The sequence below is a fragment of the Carcharodon carcharias genome, chromosome 1, assembly GCF_017639515.1.
Source record: "Carcharodon carcharias isolate sCarCar2 chromosome 1, sCarCar2.pri, whole genome shotgun sequence".
NCBI lineage: Eukaryota > Metazoa > Chordata > Chondrichthyes > Lamniformes > Lamnidae > Carcharodon > Carcharodon carcharias.
This window is the reverse complement of record NC_054467.1, coordinates 134320167-134334218: the sequence shown is the minus strand read 5'-3', so window position 1 is coordinate 134334218 and position 14052 is coordinate 134320167. Positions and strand designations below refer to the sequence as shown.

At 40.8% G+C, this 14052-nt stretch overlaps 1 protein-coding gene across 9 annotated transcripts in view; it reads left to right on the top strand.

The window, feature by feature from the left end:
- The window catches only part of arap2 (ArfGAP with RhoGAP domain, ankyrin repeat and PH domain 2), a 461240-nt gene that overhangs the window by 372325 nt on the left and 74863 nt on the right, over positions 1-14052 (top strand). For all 9 annotated transcript variants that reach the window (XM_041205604.1, XM_041205793.1, XM_041205626.1 and 6 more), the window contains 2 exons: positions 1619-1736; positions 8375-8503. In XM_041205604.1, coding sequence (XP_041061538.1) covers positions 1619-1736; positions 8375-8503 — 247 coding nt within the window. The remainder of the gene's footprint in view (positions 1-1618; positions 1737-8374; positions 8504-14052) is intronic.

The following is a 14052-nucleotide window of genomic DNA, read 5'->3' as shown; positions in this document are numbered from 1 at the left end:
AGCCTGCTGGGTGGGCCTTAATTGGCCCGCCCACTCAAAATGGCGGCGGGGCCCATTTCGACGTGGCGATCGGTTGCCCGTCCGCCGCCGAGCCGGTCGGGCCCACCCGCCTATCAAGGGAAAAATTCTGCCCATGGTTCCTCATTTATCAACAGAACAGCACAAAACCCTGCGTTCACTTTGAGTTAATTCATTGTACATGAAGAGCATCAGGATTTTCTCAGAGACACAAGAATGAAGCTGATATAAAGTACATGGCCCAGAATTTTACACCCCACGGGTGGATGCGTGCCCGACCTGAATGGATGTGAAATAGCACAAAATGATCAGGCAAGCATCACGACGTCATCATGCACTCGCGCGATGTTTCACTCGACGGGTGCGCACTGCAGTCAGAAGCGCACCCACCCATAATTGTGAGCGATTAAGCCCATTAGTGATGCAATCAACAGTGATTTTATGTGACCCATCCACAATTAGGGTCAGTGGACAGGTCATCCTCCCAGGCAGCATTCACATTTCTGCTCAAACCTTGATCCAGGGTGGGATGAAACCTACCTGGGGAAATTAAATAAAAAAGAGAAACCTGGGGACTTTTGTGGTACGCTTGATTGTGCTGCATGGACATATTTTGCAGCATTATTGTAGTGTCCTTTAATCTGTGGAGGTCTGCAGCTTCCTGAGGCAGCGCCCCACGACCGAAAATTTCAGGCCACGGTGTTATTGCAACATTGATACACAGCTACTCTCAAACAAAGGTGCTTTGTAAATATGTTCTAGTACAGATAATGTTCCTTTTGCAATAGTTGTGCATGCTCAAAGGTACATGTTTCATAATAAATGTTGTGGTTCAACAGTGAATGCCAGCATTGGCTATCTTCCTTACTGGAGTTATGGTTGGAGATAAACTGAAATATCAGATTGGGCCAATTAGGATTTTTTCAGAAAACATACTGCCGCAATATTAATGGACTTATTAATCTTGGACATAGTAGATTATAGAACACTTTATTGGGAGACTGCTTGAGGAAGGAATGTGTAGTTTTGTTTCTTTGTTGATGTTTTGATTTACACTACGGTGTGACAGGTCTGTGCAGCCCTGAGACATTTGTGACAACATGTCCAAAGTACACCACATACAATAAGTTATTTGGAAATAAAACTGTTGTTATATGCAGCAGCCATTTTGTAAAAAAAAACAAATCCTTGAATAGCCATGAGGTGACAGAGCAGCAAATGTGTTTTGAGTTGTGTTGCTTGACGGAGAATTATTTGTCATGGGATTTTTTAGCATTGTGTTTCACCTTTGTATTAACTAGGGGATCCATTTTGTACCCAAAACTAAAGGTTTTGATTTTATTGAAAGAACGCTAATGGTTTGTAAATGATCTAAGAGAAAATCAAAGGAAATGAGATCTGACCTGCCTTTTAACTTGCAGCAGCTTTGAAAGTTCAAACTTACAACACGTTTTAATTACTGAACATTTATCAAACTTATTATAATTTTGAATTAACTTAAATGTGACCAGTTTTAGATGTTTTCACCGTGTTCCTATTTTTGCAGCACTATGTGATTTTATTTGAAATTAAGGCCTTTCTTTTGCATCATGGTTCACAGGTTTCTCCAACCATGACAGCAGAAGAATTAACTCAAATTGTTCTCGAAATGAAAAGCGTTGTTGCCGATGAGAAGGTTGTCTGGGCGCCATTTGAAGTTATAGAGAACGGAGAGCTTGGTAGGATACTCCTCCTCTTTCAGGTATCATGCCCTCAGAGGGTGTTGGCGACCATGGACTTCGATTGGATTGGTCCATGATTATGTTTGGCAAACTGCTGCAGTGGCTGCCTTCTGCAGTATAGCTGACCAGGAAATTCTCCTGCTTTTACCACCAGTCATCAGGCATACTGGATGGATTTACAGGTTGAAAATCAACCTGTCTGGCCACATTATGAATGCACCTTCTTTGGTCATCAGGCCCTAAGGGAGTGGGACTTAAACCCGGAGCTTCTGGCTCAGAGACAAGAACGTTACCCACAAGTCCTCTGGCAGGATAAGTGAAAGGAATGCAGAAAGCTGAATAATTAGCAGTTGCATATTAAAATTGCTGAGTGGGTGACAACATTTTATTTTGAAACAAATTTAAAGTTAATCATCTCCTTCTCCTTTCCCTTGTTGCTGTCCCCCATCCCATATATTAGACAAGTGGCTATGCAGTGAACAACACCAAACCATCATCAGTTGAGGGAACACATTCTACAATTTTGGATGGCCAGCATAAAGCATTTCAAACTCAAATATATCATAGTCAAGTGTACAGTAGAACTCCCTCTAAGTTGCCTCAATAATGTGATAGGGGTTCTACTCCTAATTATTATTCAGTAACTCTTGGTGGAAAATGAAGTTATATGAATGTCATATAAGAGCAGAATATAGGTTAATTGTGACCGCCCACCCCCCAAAATCAACGAGACAGCTAACAAATAGCATCCAAGTTCGGATGAAGATGAAAATGTGTTTTAAACCCATTGTCAGAGCAGTACTTCCTTCTGTACCATTGGGACTTGCCCGTTTGCAAAATTACAGCAAGGTCCCACAAACAACGATAAGAAAAGGACCAGATAATTTGCTGTAGTGATGCTGATTGAGGGATAAATTTTTGCCAGGACACAAGAAGAGTTTCCCTGCCATCCTTTGTAATATTGCTGTCAGATCATTTTTATGTCCTTCTGAGAAGGCATAAATGGAGATTTGGTTTAATAGTTTAAGCAAAAGACAGCATCTCCGACAGTGCAACACTCCCTCAGTGCCCATTTGACTGTCAGCCTAGATTGTGGGCTCAGTTATCTGGAGTGGAACTCACAACCTTCTGACTTCAAGGCAAAAGTGCCATAGCTGACACAATGATAGACTAACCTAGGATAAGCTACAAATCCAATCTTTTCTGTAAGGCTTACTGTTACACGTCATTGTGCCTTAACCCAGTCGCCCATCAAAATATTACAAATGGATTATGTCATGAGGCTATGCCCTTTTAATTTAGAAAATATGACTTCAAATTTTCAATGACTAGAAATTTTGCAATTTGAAATAAGACCAAACAAACTACTTAAAGATGCAAGGCCACCTTCCAAGGTGAAAGTTGAAAAACAAACAAGTCACCATCTGGGGAGTGCGAAGAGAGAGATGTTTCTTATAATTCAGAGACCCATCGGAACTTGTCAGTGTCTGAGGAAAGGACGTTAAAATGCAAAGTATTGAATATTGAAACATTGGCTTCCACAGACAGACTCACCCAAAACCTTTTGGAAATACACAATGGGCAGAATTTTGCCCTTGGTGGGCTTGCGGGCCCCACCATCTCAGTGGTGGGCGGACAGCCAACTCCCACCACTGAAACGGGGCCCGCCACCATTTTGAATGGCTATCTGCTTCCTGTGTGGAGGGTGGAGAGAATCCCTAGCTGTCAAAGTGCGCACTTTTGTGCATGCGAAAGAGCACACTGTTACCTGAGGCAAAGTCCTGTCTCGGAGATTAATGACAGTCCAAAAAACTTTAAAAATAGAAAGATAAAAAAGTGATTAACATGTCCCCCTCATGTGACATTGTCACATGAGGGGGACATGTTAATAGATATCATATAAAATGTATTGAAGTTTTTAAAAACAGACATGTAACCTCAGCCCGCCAGTGGATGAGGTTTCATGTATTATCAGAAGCCCGCTGGGGCTCCTGGCCTGTCCGCCAGCCTTAAGGCTGGACGGGCAGGTCTTTAATTATCTTAATTACTTTGTCAATGGCCTCAATTGGCCATTGACAGGTCGGTGGGCGGACAGCTGATTTCGCTGTCCACCCACCTTCCGAAAAAATTAAAGGGACTGGGATGATGTCATCCTGCGTCATTTTCCTGTCAGCATTTTCCATGAAACCAGCTAATCCAAATTGGCTGAAACATTTAAAAATCTATGCCTGTAGAACAATCAAAGGACGCTTACCCATGTAGTCTATTAAATTTTTTTGGTATTGCTGAAAAAAGAGACTTTTTTTGTCGAAGCTTTTCATCTTCTACTCATCGTGACAATTCATAAGAAAATACCAATGTCAGGGGAAACACCATAGTTATACTGTATGAACGAACTTGCTGGTTCATTCCACTGGGCAGTGTCTTGACCAATCAGAGGTGAGCTGCCTGCTTTAAATTTCAAACAATGCTTGGCAGTTAACTGTCAGCCACAAACAACTGTGCATTCTCCATGGTAATACCTCTGCCAACAAGAGACCACTTGCCAACCAATTAGCACCCTCTTCTCATACATTATAAATATGTTGTTTCCCCTGACATTGGTATTTTATTGCAAATTGTTCTGATGAATGCAAGACGAAAAGTTTTCACAAACAATGTCTCATTTTTCAGCAATATTCAAGTTCTTGTGTGTGTGTGTGTGTGTTTATTTATTTATTTGAACCTTTGTTTATTTATTTGAACCTTAGTTGTGATGAACCGAGGAGGTTGAATAGAAGAAAGACAGTTCACCCCATCTCACCTCTTCATAACAATTATTTATTTAAATATATAATGGGAGCTTTATCCACTATCGTGGTCTTTCTGAAACTTCGGATTGAATATAGGATTAATCTTATTATATACATTGCTTCTGTTGACCATCTAGTTTAAATATTTCAGGTTAGCTCCCAGTATACAGGGACCCAGAGCCTAAAATAGTTATAATTTCATGAGCTCACTATGCCCCTATCGATAAAGCCCAAAATGCCATATGCTTTATTAAATGCGCTCTCAATCTCTTGTACCCCCTTCAATGATTTATCCACATAAACACCCAACTCCCTCTGCTCCTGCACTCCCTTTAGAATTGTACACTTTATTTTATATTGTCCCTCTGCATTATTTTGAAGGTGGAGGTCTGCAGACGTAGGTGACTTTGCAAATGGGAATGTCACAGTGGTGCAGAAGTAGGTACTGCTCTGAGAATAGAGTTAAAGCAAATTATGGAGGCAGTTTTACTGTACACTTGACTATGCTATAGTTGAGTTGGAAATGCTTTATGCTAACCATCCAAAATACAAAAACTTTTCCGTCAATGAATGATGGGTTTCTGGTGTTCATTCTCTGGATATGCAGTTTTAAATGATTTCAGCCATTATGGTGGTGCAACAGAGACCTCAATAGCTAATGCTGCTTTCAAGAACACGCTCACACTTAGGATTGCTAACTGCTGATTGCCACTGGCAGGAAGGTTGCTTCTCCTGACTTCACAGAAACCTACTTTTATAAACGATACTTTTCTTCTATTGGTGGGTGCTGTTCAGGCTGCAAAGTCTGCAGAAGAATCCTGATGCCTTCCCCGCTTAGTAATAAGTACTTTGGTGAGGGAGCCGAAAGCAACCATTAAGCTTGTGAGAAATGATTTTAAAAAATATTTTTGGGGACTATTGCGTTATTCTGTAGAAAAGGGTGTCTGTGTGTGTGTGTCTTTGTGTGTGTATGTGCGTGCCTTGTGTGAATGATGAGTGTAGTTGCATTTACATTTCAGGTGTTGAGAAAATAAATCTTTATTCATTCTTTTAATTTAACCTACAAGAAATCCTGCCTTGTGTCTAACATGGGAGCATAGAAACTAGGAGCAGGAGTAGGCCATTCGGCCCTTCGAGCCTGCTCCGCCATTCATTATGATCATGGCTGATCATCCAACTCAATAGCCTACTCCCGCTTTTTCCCCATACCCTTTGATTCCTTTCGCCCCAAGAACTATATCTAACTCCTTTTTGAAAACATACAATGTTTTGGTCTCAACTACATTCTGTGGTAACGAATTCCACAGGCTCACCTCTCTCTGGGTGAAGAAATTTCTCCTCATCTCAGTCCTAAATGGTCTACCCCATATCCTCAGATTGTGACCCCTGGTTCTGGACTCCCCCAACATCAGAAGCATCCTTCTTGCATCTACCCTGTCTAGTCCTGTTGGAATTTTATAGGTTTCTATGAGATCCCCCTCATTCTTCTGAACTCCAGTGACTATAATCCTAATTGACTCAATCTCTCCTCATATGTCAGTCCCGCTCTCCCAGGAATCAGTCGGGTAAACATTCGCTGCGCTCCCTCTATAGCAAATACATCCTTCCTCAGATAAGGAGACCAAAACTGCACACAATATTCTAGGTGTGGTCTCACCAAGGCCCTGTACAATTGCAGCAAGACATCCCTGTTCCTGTACTTGAATCCTCTCGCTATGAAGGCCAGCATACCATTTGCCTTCTTTACTGCCTGCTGCACCTGCATGCTTACCTTCAGTGACTGGTTTACAAGGACACCCAGGTCTTGTTGAACATTCCCCTCTCTCAATTTATAGCCATTCAGATAATAATCTGCCTTCCTGTTTTTGCTATCAAAATGGATAACCTCACATTTATCCACATAATACTGCATCTGCCATGCATTTGCCCACTCAGCTTGTCCAAATCACACTGAAGCATCTCTGCATCCTCCTCACAGCTCACCCTCCCATCCAGCTTTGTGTCATCTGCAAATTTGGAGATATTACATTTAGTTCCCTCAGCTAAATCATTAATATATATTGTGAATAGCGGGGGTCCCAGCACCGATCCCTGTGGTACCCCACTAGTCACTGCCTGCCATTCCAAAAAAGACCCGTTTATTCCTACTCTTTGTTTCCTATCTGCCAACCAGTTTTCTATCCATCTTAATACACTACTCCCAATCTCATGCGCTTTAATTTTACATGCCAATCTCTTATGTGGGACTTTGTCGAAAGCCTTCTGAAAGTCCAAATAAACCACATCCACTGGCCCCCCCTCATCAACTCTACTTGTTACATCCTCAAAAAATTCCAGTAGATTTGTCAAGCATTATTTCCCTTTCATAAATCCATGCTGACTTTGTCTGATTCTGCCACTGTTCTCCGCATTCTCAGCTATTAAATCTTTCATAATGGACTCTAGAATTTTCTCCACTACTGACGTCAGGCTGACTGGTCTATTATTCCCTGTTTTCTCTCTGTCTCCTTTTTTAAATAGTGGGGTTTCATTAGCTATCCTCCAATCTGTAGGAACTGTTCCAGAGTTTATGAATCTCAGAAGATGACCACCAATGCATCCACTATTTCCAGGGCCACTTCTTTAAGTACTCTGGGATACAGATTATCAGGCTCCGGGGATTTATCGGCCTTCAATCCCATCAATTTCTCCAACACCATTTCTCTACTAATACTGATTTATTTCAGTTCCTCCCTCCCAGTAAACCCTGTTTTTCCCAACATTTCTGTTATGTTATTAGTATTCTCCTTTGTGAAGACAGAACCAAAGTATGTATTTAGTTGGTCAGCCATTTCTTTGTTCCCCATTATAAATTTCCCTGTTTCTGACTGCAAGAGACCTACATTTGTCTTCACCAATATTTTTCTCTTCACATACCTATAGAAACATTTACAGTCAGTTTTTATGTTCCCTGCAAGCTTTCTTTTGTACTCTATTTTCCCCTTCTTAATCAACCCCTTGGTCCTCCTTTGCTGAATTTGTCTGTTTTTGAAAGTCACAGCAAAAGGGGTTAAAACACTACTTCTTTAAAGACATCCTGTTATGGATAGTCTAGAGATGCAAAGAAGGGGAATGATCCCACATTTCTTCCATAACATAAAGCTTACTATCAAAAGAAATTTAAATTATTAATTTCCCCGCTCTTTCGACAAACTTGTTAACTTTGGAGAAGGGGAAAGAAAGCTACAATACTCACCAGCCAATCACTCTTGACCTACCTGTAATGTCATATTTTAATTTTTTTCCCTCTTACACTTCAGTGATCTCAGTCTGCCTCACAGTATCCTGACCCACTGTACACTCCTCCCAGTCTGCCTCACACTCCTCTTGGTCTGCTTTACAGTGATCCCAGTCTTCTTCACAGTTATCCTGGTCTTCTTGGTACTTGTAAGCCATATTTAGAAAATAATATGTTATATAGTTTCTTGTTATCAAATAAGTTGCTGTGTCTATGTACCAAGTAATTTGAGATAAATGACATCAAAGGGATCTGAACCAGTTGTTGGGTGGACTAAGGAATCACAATTAATTTTGAAATGGCTAAACGATGATGCATTTTGCTGAAGGAAGATGAATCATATATTTGAGGGATTGCTGGAAAAAATTACCATATAAAAATGAAGACTAATATTGTAGAATATCATTTAATTGATTTATTTTCATATAAACATATATCCTTAGTTTGACGCATTGATCATTTTTTACAATTGAAGTTCAAGAAGGATTAAATGCGATGTTAATATTTTCAATAAATCACTATTATGTATAATTTTATGCTGTTGCTTTACATTTTCTCTTCCACAGAACGATTACTGCACTACAGAGAGAATGTTCTGGAACAGGTTCTCCAGTGGAGCACACTGCCTGAGCCTGAATCTGCTTACTTGATCATAAAACAGTTTTCAGCAGCAAATGCCATCAAAAAGTACCTCGGTATGAATGTCAATTCCTACTTGTTTTTTTTAAAACCAAATCATTGCGCACACATCTGGAACAGAACTGTTGATGGATGTCAGCTTTTGCTTGAATGTTAGTGGTGAACTTAACCTGTTTTACTGACAGCATATTGGAATTGGAATACCAGCATTTTACCAATTACACATGCATCTAACTTGTATCTTAAGAAATTATAGCATTTTTAATGCATGCCTACTAACAACCTTCCTGTCTAATTGTAACATGAGAGACATTAACAAAGCCCCATTTATTGCCCATCCTTAGTGGGCCATCTCAAAAGATGGTATTGGTCCTTCTCCATGACTGTTGAAGACCTTGTGGTTATGATAATTGAGGAGACAGTTCTAGGATTTTGAAACAGAGATGAAAAATACCAATATGTATCAGAGTCAGGATGTTGTGTAACTTGGAGAGAGATTGGGGGCAACAACCCCATGCTCTTCGTGGAACAGGTTTTAGGGGTTCCAAGTGTTGATGAATTGTCTAGATTCACTAGTTGGCATAGTGATGGATGTCGATAATGAATTCAGTGGTAAAGCTATTGATTGAACAGGAAGGCATGAAGGGATGAGTCATGTGCTTCATTACATTGTGGCACGAAAGCCTTTTTCAGTGTGTGACTGGAGTGCACGATGGGCAGTAGTTCCAACGTCAACAGGGCATAAACAGGTGATTTTGGATCAACTATCATTTATGCACCACACCAAAAGTTTCCTTTTCATTGACTTTAATGCTCCAAATAAAACATCAAAAGCTTTGGTGCATATTGCTCTTTTTCTGTTTCCAATCCAGATCTGCAACCCACTTAATCGATGGAAACTTAGGGATCAAGCATATCTTAGAATTTTTTTTATATGTTAACAATGAAAGTGTTTTTCAGCATGTCTATAGTATTAGGAAATATGACACCATCCATGTAACAAAAGATTATTTTAATTTGTGGTCCATTTGTGTCCTGGGAAATATAAAACATTTCCTGACGATGTTAAAGCTCATATTGTAAAGCATTTCTCTCAGATTCATTGCTCTATCTGTGGTGATGCCTATGGACGTTCTGAATGGTTTTCAAAGGTTTTTTTTAAATAAAGCAGGTTACAAAGAATATGTAATAAATGCTTTGATAACCATTTAAAATATAGTTCCATTTTCACTTGATGTATTAATATAAACATAAGCGCTTTATCAGCTGTAAGAACAGTACCATTGAAGATGCTGACTATAAATTAAAAAAAAAATCTTTTCTCATCATAAGTCTTTCACCAACCAAACTGATATCTCAGCAGCTTCATAATCATACCTGTCAAATAAAATGTAGAGAAATTGAAAATGGTTGGGTCTCAGTAATATAGGTGTACATCCAACATAGAGACTTGGGAACATGGCTGTCAATAAAATTCAGTACTGTTCTGCAGCACTGGCATGTCAAGAACTGCACGGCTGTTTTCATCTCCATGTTTCAATGATTCTGTAATGATGAGCAATATTCTATTCATTAAGTTTGTGTCTGTGAATTTGTTTAGAAGTCTTAAATGTGGTTTAATTTTACGGCTGGTAGCTACAGTCTTTCAAAATTTAGTGTTAAAAGGAATGAATAATTAATGTTTATATCCTTTTGTACATATGTGATTCTTTTTAAATGCATGGTATTTTTATGTTAATCATGCATATTTCAATGTAAATCATTCTATTTGACATCTGAAGAACACAAAATTTCTACACTAGGCACTGTGAAAACTGAGCTACCGTAAGATATTCCTGAATTCAACAACCACAACTTACATTAAAGGATCCACTGTAATTTAATAAAGCACCCCAGGTGCTTCACAGGAAAATTATAAAATAAAATACAACACCAAAGCACATAAGGAGATATTAGGCCAGATGACTAAAAGCTTGATCAAAGAGGTAGATTGTAAGGGGCATCTTAAAGGAGGAAAGCAAGGCAGGGACAGAATTCCAGTGCTTAGGGCCTAGGCAACTGAAGGCGTGTTCACCAATGTTGGAGTGATTCAAATCAGGGATGCTTAGGAGGCCTGGATTGGTTGAGCAGAGAGTTTTCAGAGTGTTGTGGGGCTGGAGGAAATTGCAGAGATAGGGAGGGATAAAGCCATGGAGGGATTTTAAAACAAAGATGAGAATTTTAAAATCAAGATGTTGCTTGACCAGGAGCCAATGTAGGTCAGCAAGCACAGGGATGATAAGTAAACATGACTTGGGTACAAGTTAAATCATGGGCACCAGAGTTTTTAATGATCTCTTGTTTATGAGGGTAGAATGTGGGAGATCGGCCTGGAGTGGAATGGAAAAGTCAAGTCTAGAGGTAATGAAGGCATGAATGAAGGTTTCAGCAGTAGAAGAGCTGGGGCAGGGGTGAAATCGAGCGATGTTCCAGACGTGAAAATAGGCAGTCTCAGTGATGGTTCGAATCTGATAAGAACGGAACCTGGTGAGAGCAGTCCCGCCCAGCTGGACAATAGTGGAGACGCATTAGAGGAGGATAGTATGATTAACTGTGTCAAAGGCTGCAGACATGTCAAGAAGGATGAAGGGGGAAAGGTTACCTTTGTCACAGTTGCATGGGATGCCATTTATGACATTGGTAAAAGCCATTTCTATACCATGACAGAGATGGAAATTTGATCAGAAGGATTGAAGCATGCAGCTCCAGGAAACTGGGAATACATTTGGGAGGTGACAACATCTTCAAGGACTTTTAAGAGAAAAGGGAGGTCGGCGATGGATGGTAGCTTGCAAGGAGGGTGGGGTCAAAGCTTGGCTTATGAGAGAAGAGTGGCAGATTTAAAGGAGCCAACACCTGAAGAGAGAGAACATGTGGATCAGGAGGAGAAATTGGGTTGTCAGCAATTTAATGGGAATAGGGTCAAGGGTACAGGAGCTGGTCCTCAGGAGAGGGCATGAGGAGAGATGAGAGCGAAACTAGAGAAAGTTGCAAGTTCAGGCTGAGGGCAGGATGAATCTTGGAGAAAATTTGTCCCAGTGGGCTAGTGGAAGGGAAGGAAGTGCCTGAGGCAGCTGATCAAATGGTCTCGATCTTAATAACAAAGAAATCCATGAATTCTTCACATTTAGTGTTGGAGGTGAGTGTGGAGGGGAGAGGGGTTTAAGAGGACAGTTTGCATTACGGGATGATCCCTGGAATAGTGAGCACTTTTAGCAGATGAGAACGGGATCTTGTTGTGCTTTAAGCTGTCCAGCCAGATCTGGCAGTAGATGGTTAAACCAATTGTGCAGCACATCCTTTCAAGTCTGCATCTGTTGGACTTAAGGCAGCGGAGATGAGTTCTGTACCAGTGGGAATGGCCAGGGTGAGAAAGTATAATTTTTTAATGCGGACTATGGCATCAAAGGTGAGGGTGTGATTGAGCAAATCAGTAACTGCAGTAGTGTTGTGGCAAATAGAGGGCCAAAGGCTAGACAATTGGCTTTTTGAAAGTGCTGTTGTAGGTGACTTGGGTGATAGCTTATTCCAGGAACGGATAGATATGAAGGTTGGGTGTGGAAGGAATTGTGGGTAGAGAGTATTAAAAGGAAATGATCAGAGATACCCTTACCTGTGATTGAAACAATTGGAGTTGCAAGACCACGGGAACTGGTAAGGTTAAGGGGGTAGCCATGAAATCTGGGTTGGGGAGTTTACATGGAGGGAGGGATTTAGAGAGAATATGAGGGCAATAAACTCACAGGAGAGAGAACAGGATAAGTTGAGTTGGAAGTTAAAATCACCGAGGATGAGAAGTTGTTCAGTGCAGAGGCTGAGGGAGGAAAGAAGTGAAGGCATCTTGGTGAGAAATTTTTTATCGTACTTGGAAGGGTAGTAGAGAATGAGGATTTTAATGAGTGATGAAAGTATAGATCAAGATGAGATTCTGAAAGGAGGAAGAAGTACCAGAGGAATAAATGTTCAGACAAAATTGTAATCTGAATATAAGCCCTTTTCTGCTTTTTAAAAAAAAAATTGGCTTCTCAGTCCATCAGCTCATTTTAACTCAACATTGTGGTCCAATTTATTCACTAAACATGCAGTAATAACGTCATTAGCATTTTCTGTGTAAACAAAAATATTCAAAATGAAAATACGGAGATAAACCAAAAGAACAGGAAAGAAAATCTAAATCCTTTCAAATGACATTTTTGAAGCAATTTTAAAAGAAAACTCTGTAATTAGCTGAAGAAATCAGGCTGGTTGACAACTTAAATATTTTAATGAGGCTGGATGCGTCTGATGTAACCTACTTTGGAGATTTTGCATTGGACAACCAGGTTTCCCAGACCTCAGGAAACCTGGCAGGTGAAGTGAGGTGAGGACAGATTCAGAGATATGTGTTTTCACAGGATTGCCCCACATCTGCAGCCTGCTCTGCAACGTACCCTGCCGAAGTAGAAGCCTGCCTGTCAATCAGGCTGCCTTCTGGGTGGAAACTTGTTGAGGCCAAAAAGCACACGCTGTGAAGACTTCCAGGTTTCCTGTCCAGAACCTTGTCTTCCCCCTCAGTCCACCTACATGACCTGCCTCATTTAATATCTAAGCCACAGTATGTTGCAGCCCATAAAGGGCACAGGCCAATTGTGCCTATGCTAATTCTTTGTAAGAGCTATTCAATTAATCTCCTCCCCTGCTCTTTACCCATCGCCCTGCAAAATTTTACTTCTCATGCTCTCAGTTCCCTTTTAAAAGGTCTCCATCTACTCTCACGTTCTTTCATCAATTATCTTAAATCTGCATCTCTGATTACTCACCATTCTGCCAGTGGAAATAGAGTAAAAGAGAAACAATCAAAATCCTTCAAAATTTTGAAAACCTCTGTTAAACCTTCTCTTAGCCTTATCCGTCCTAAAGAGAACAGTCCCAGCTGCTGTAGTCTGTCCACATGTAGGAATCCCCTCATCCTTGATGGAATTCTGGTATACCTCCTTTCAACGCTGTCCTAGGATTGACATCTTTCTAAATGCATTAGCTGAGCCCTAAATTGTGATTTATAAATGTTCGGTATAACCTCCTTGTTTTTGTGCTCTCTGGCTGGGATTTTCATCTCGGGCCAGGGAAATGCAAGTCGGGCCTTTCTGTGGCTTCTGAGACTTCAGCCCACCTCCGAAACTCATTCCCACCATATTTTTGTCTCTCAGAGCAGGGAAGGCTTGGATTTTGTGAGCTACACTGCAGTGTGGGTGCTGGACGGGCTGTTTAGAAGGCCCACCTCGGTTCTTGGGGACAGCAGCCCAGCTCCCAACATTGTTCTCATATCCCATAAACCTCATTCCATGTCACCAACACAACTTCATGCCCCCGATATCCCCCAGGCCACACCACACCCCCTCCATTGCCTCTCAGATGCCCATGCTCTCTCATATCTCTCACGAGACCCCATGACCTTCCATTCCCTCTCAGATCCCTCATGGTCCCCTCCCTCCAAAGCCACTCACTCAGTATCCACTAAGGGCAGACGACATGATGTCTTTAAAATGGATATTAAAAAAATAAACTGCTAGCAATCTAATACAGTTGT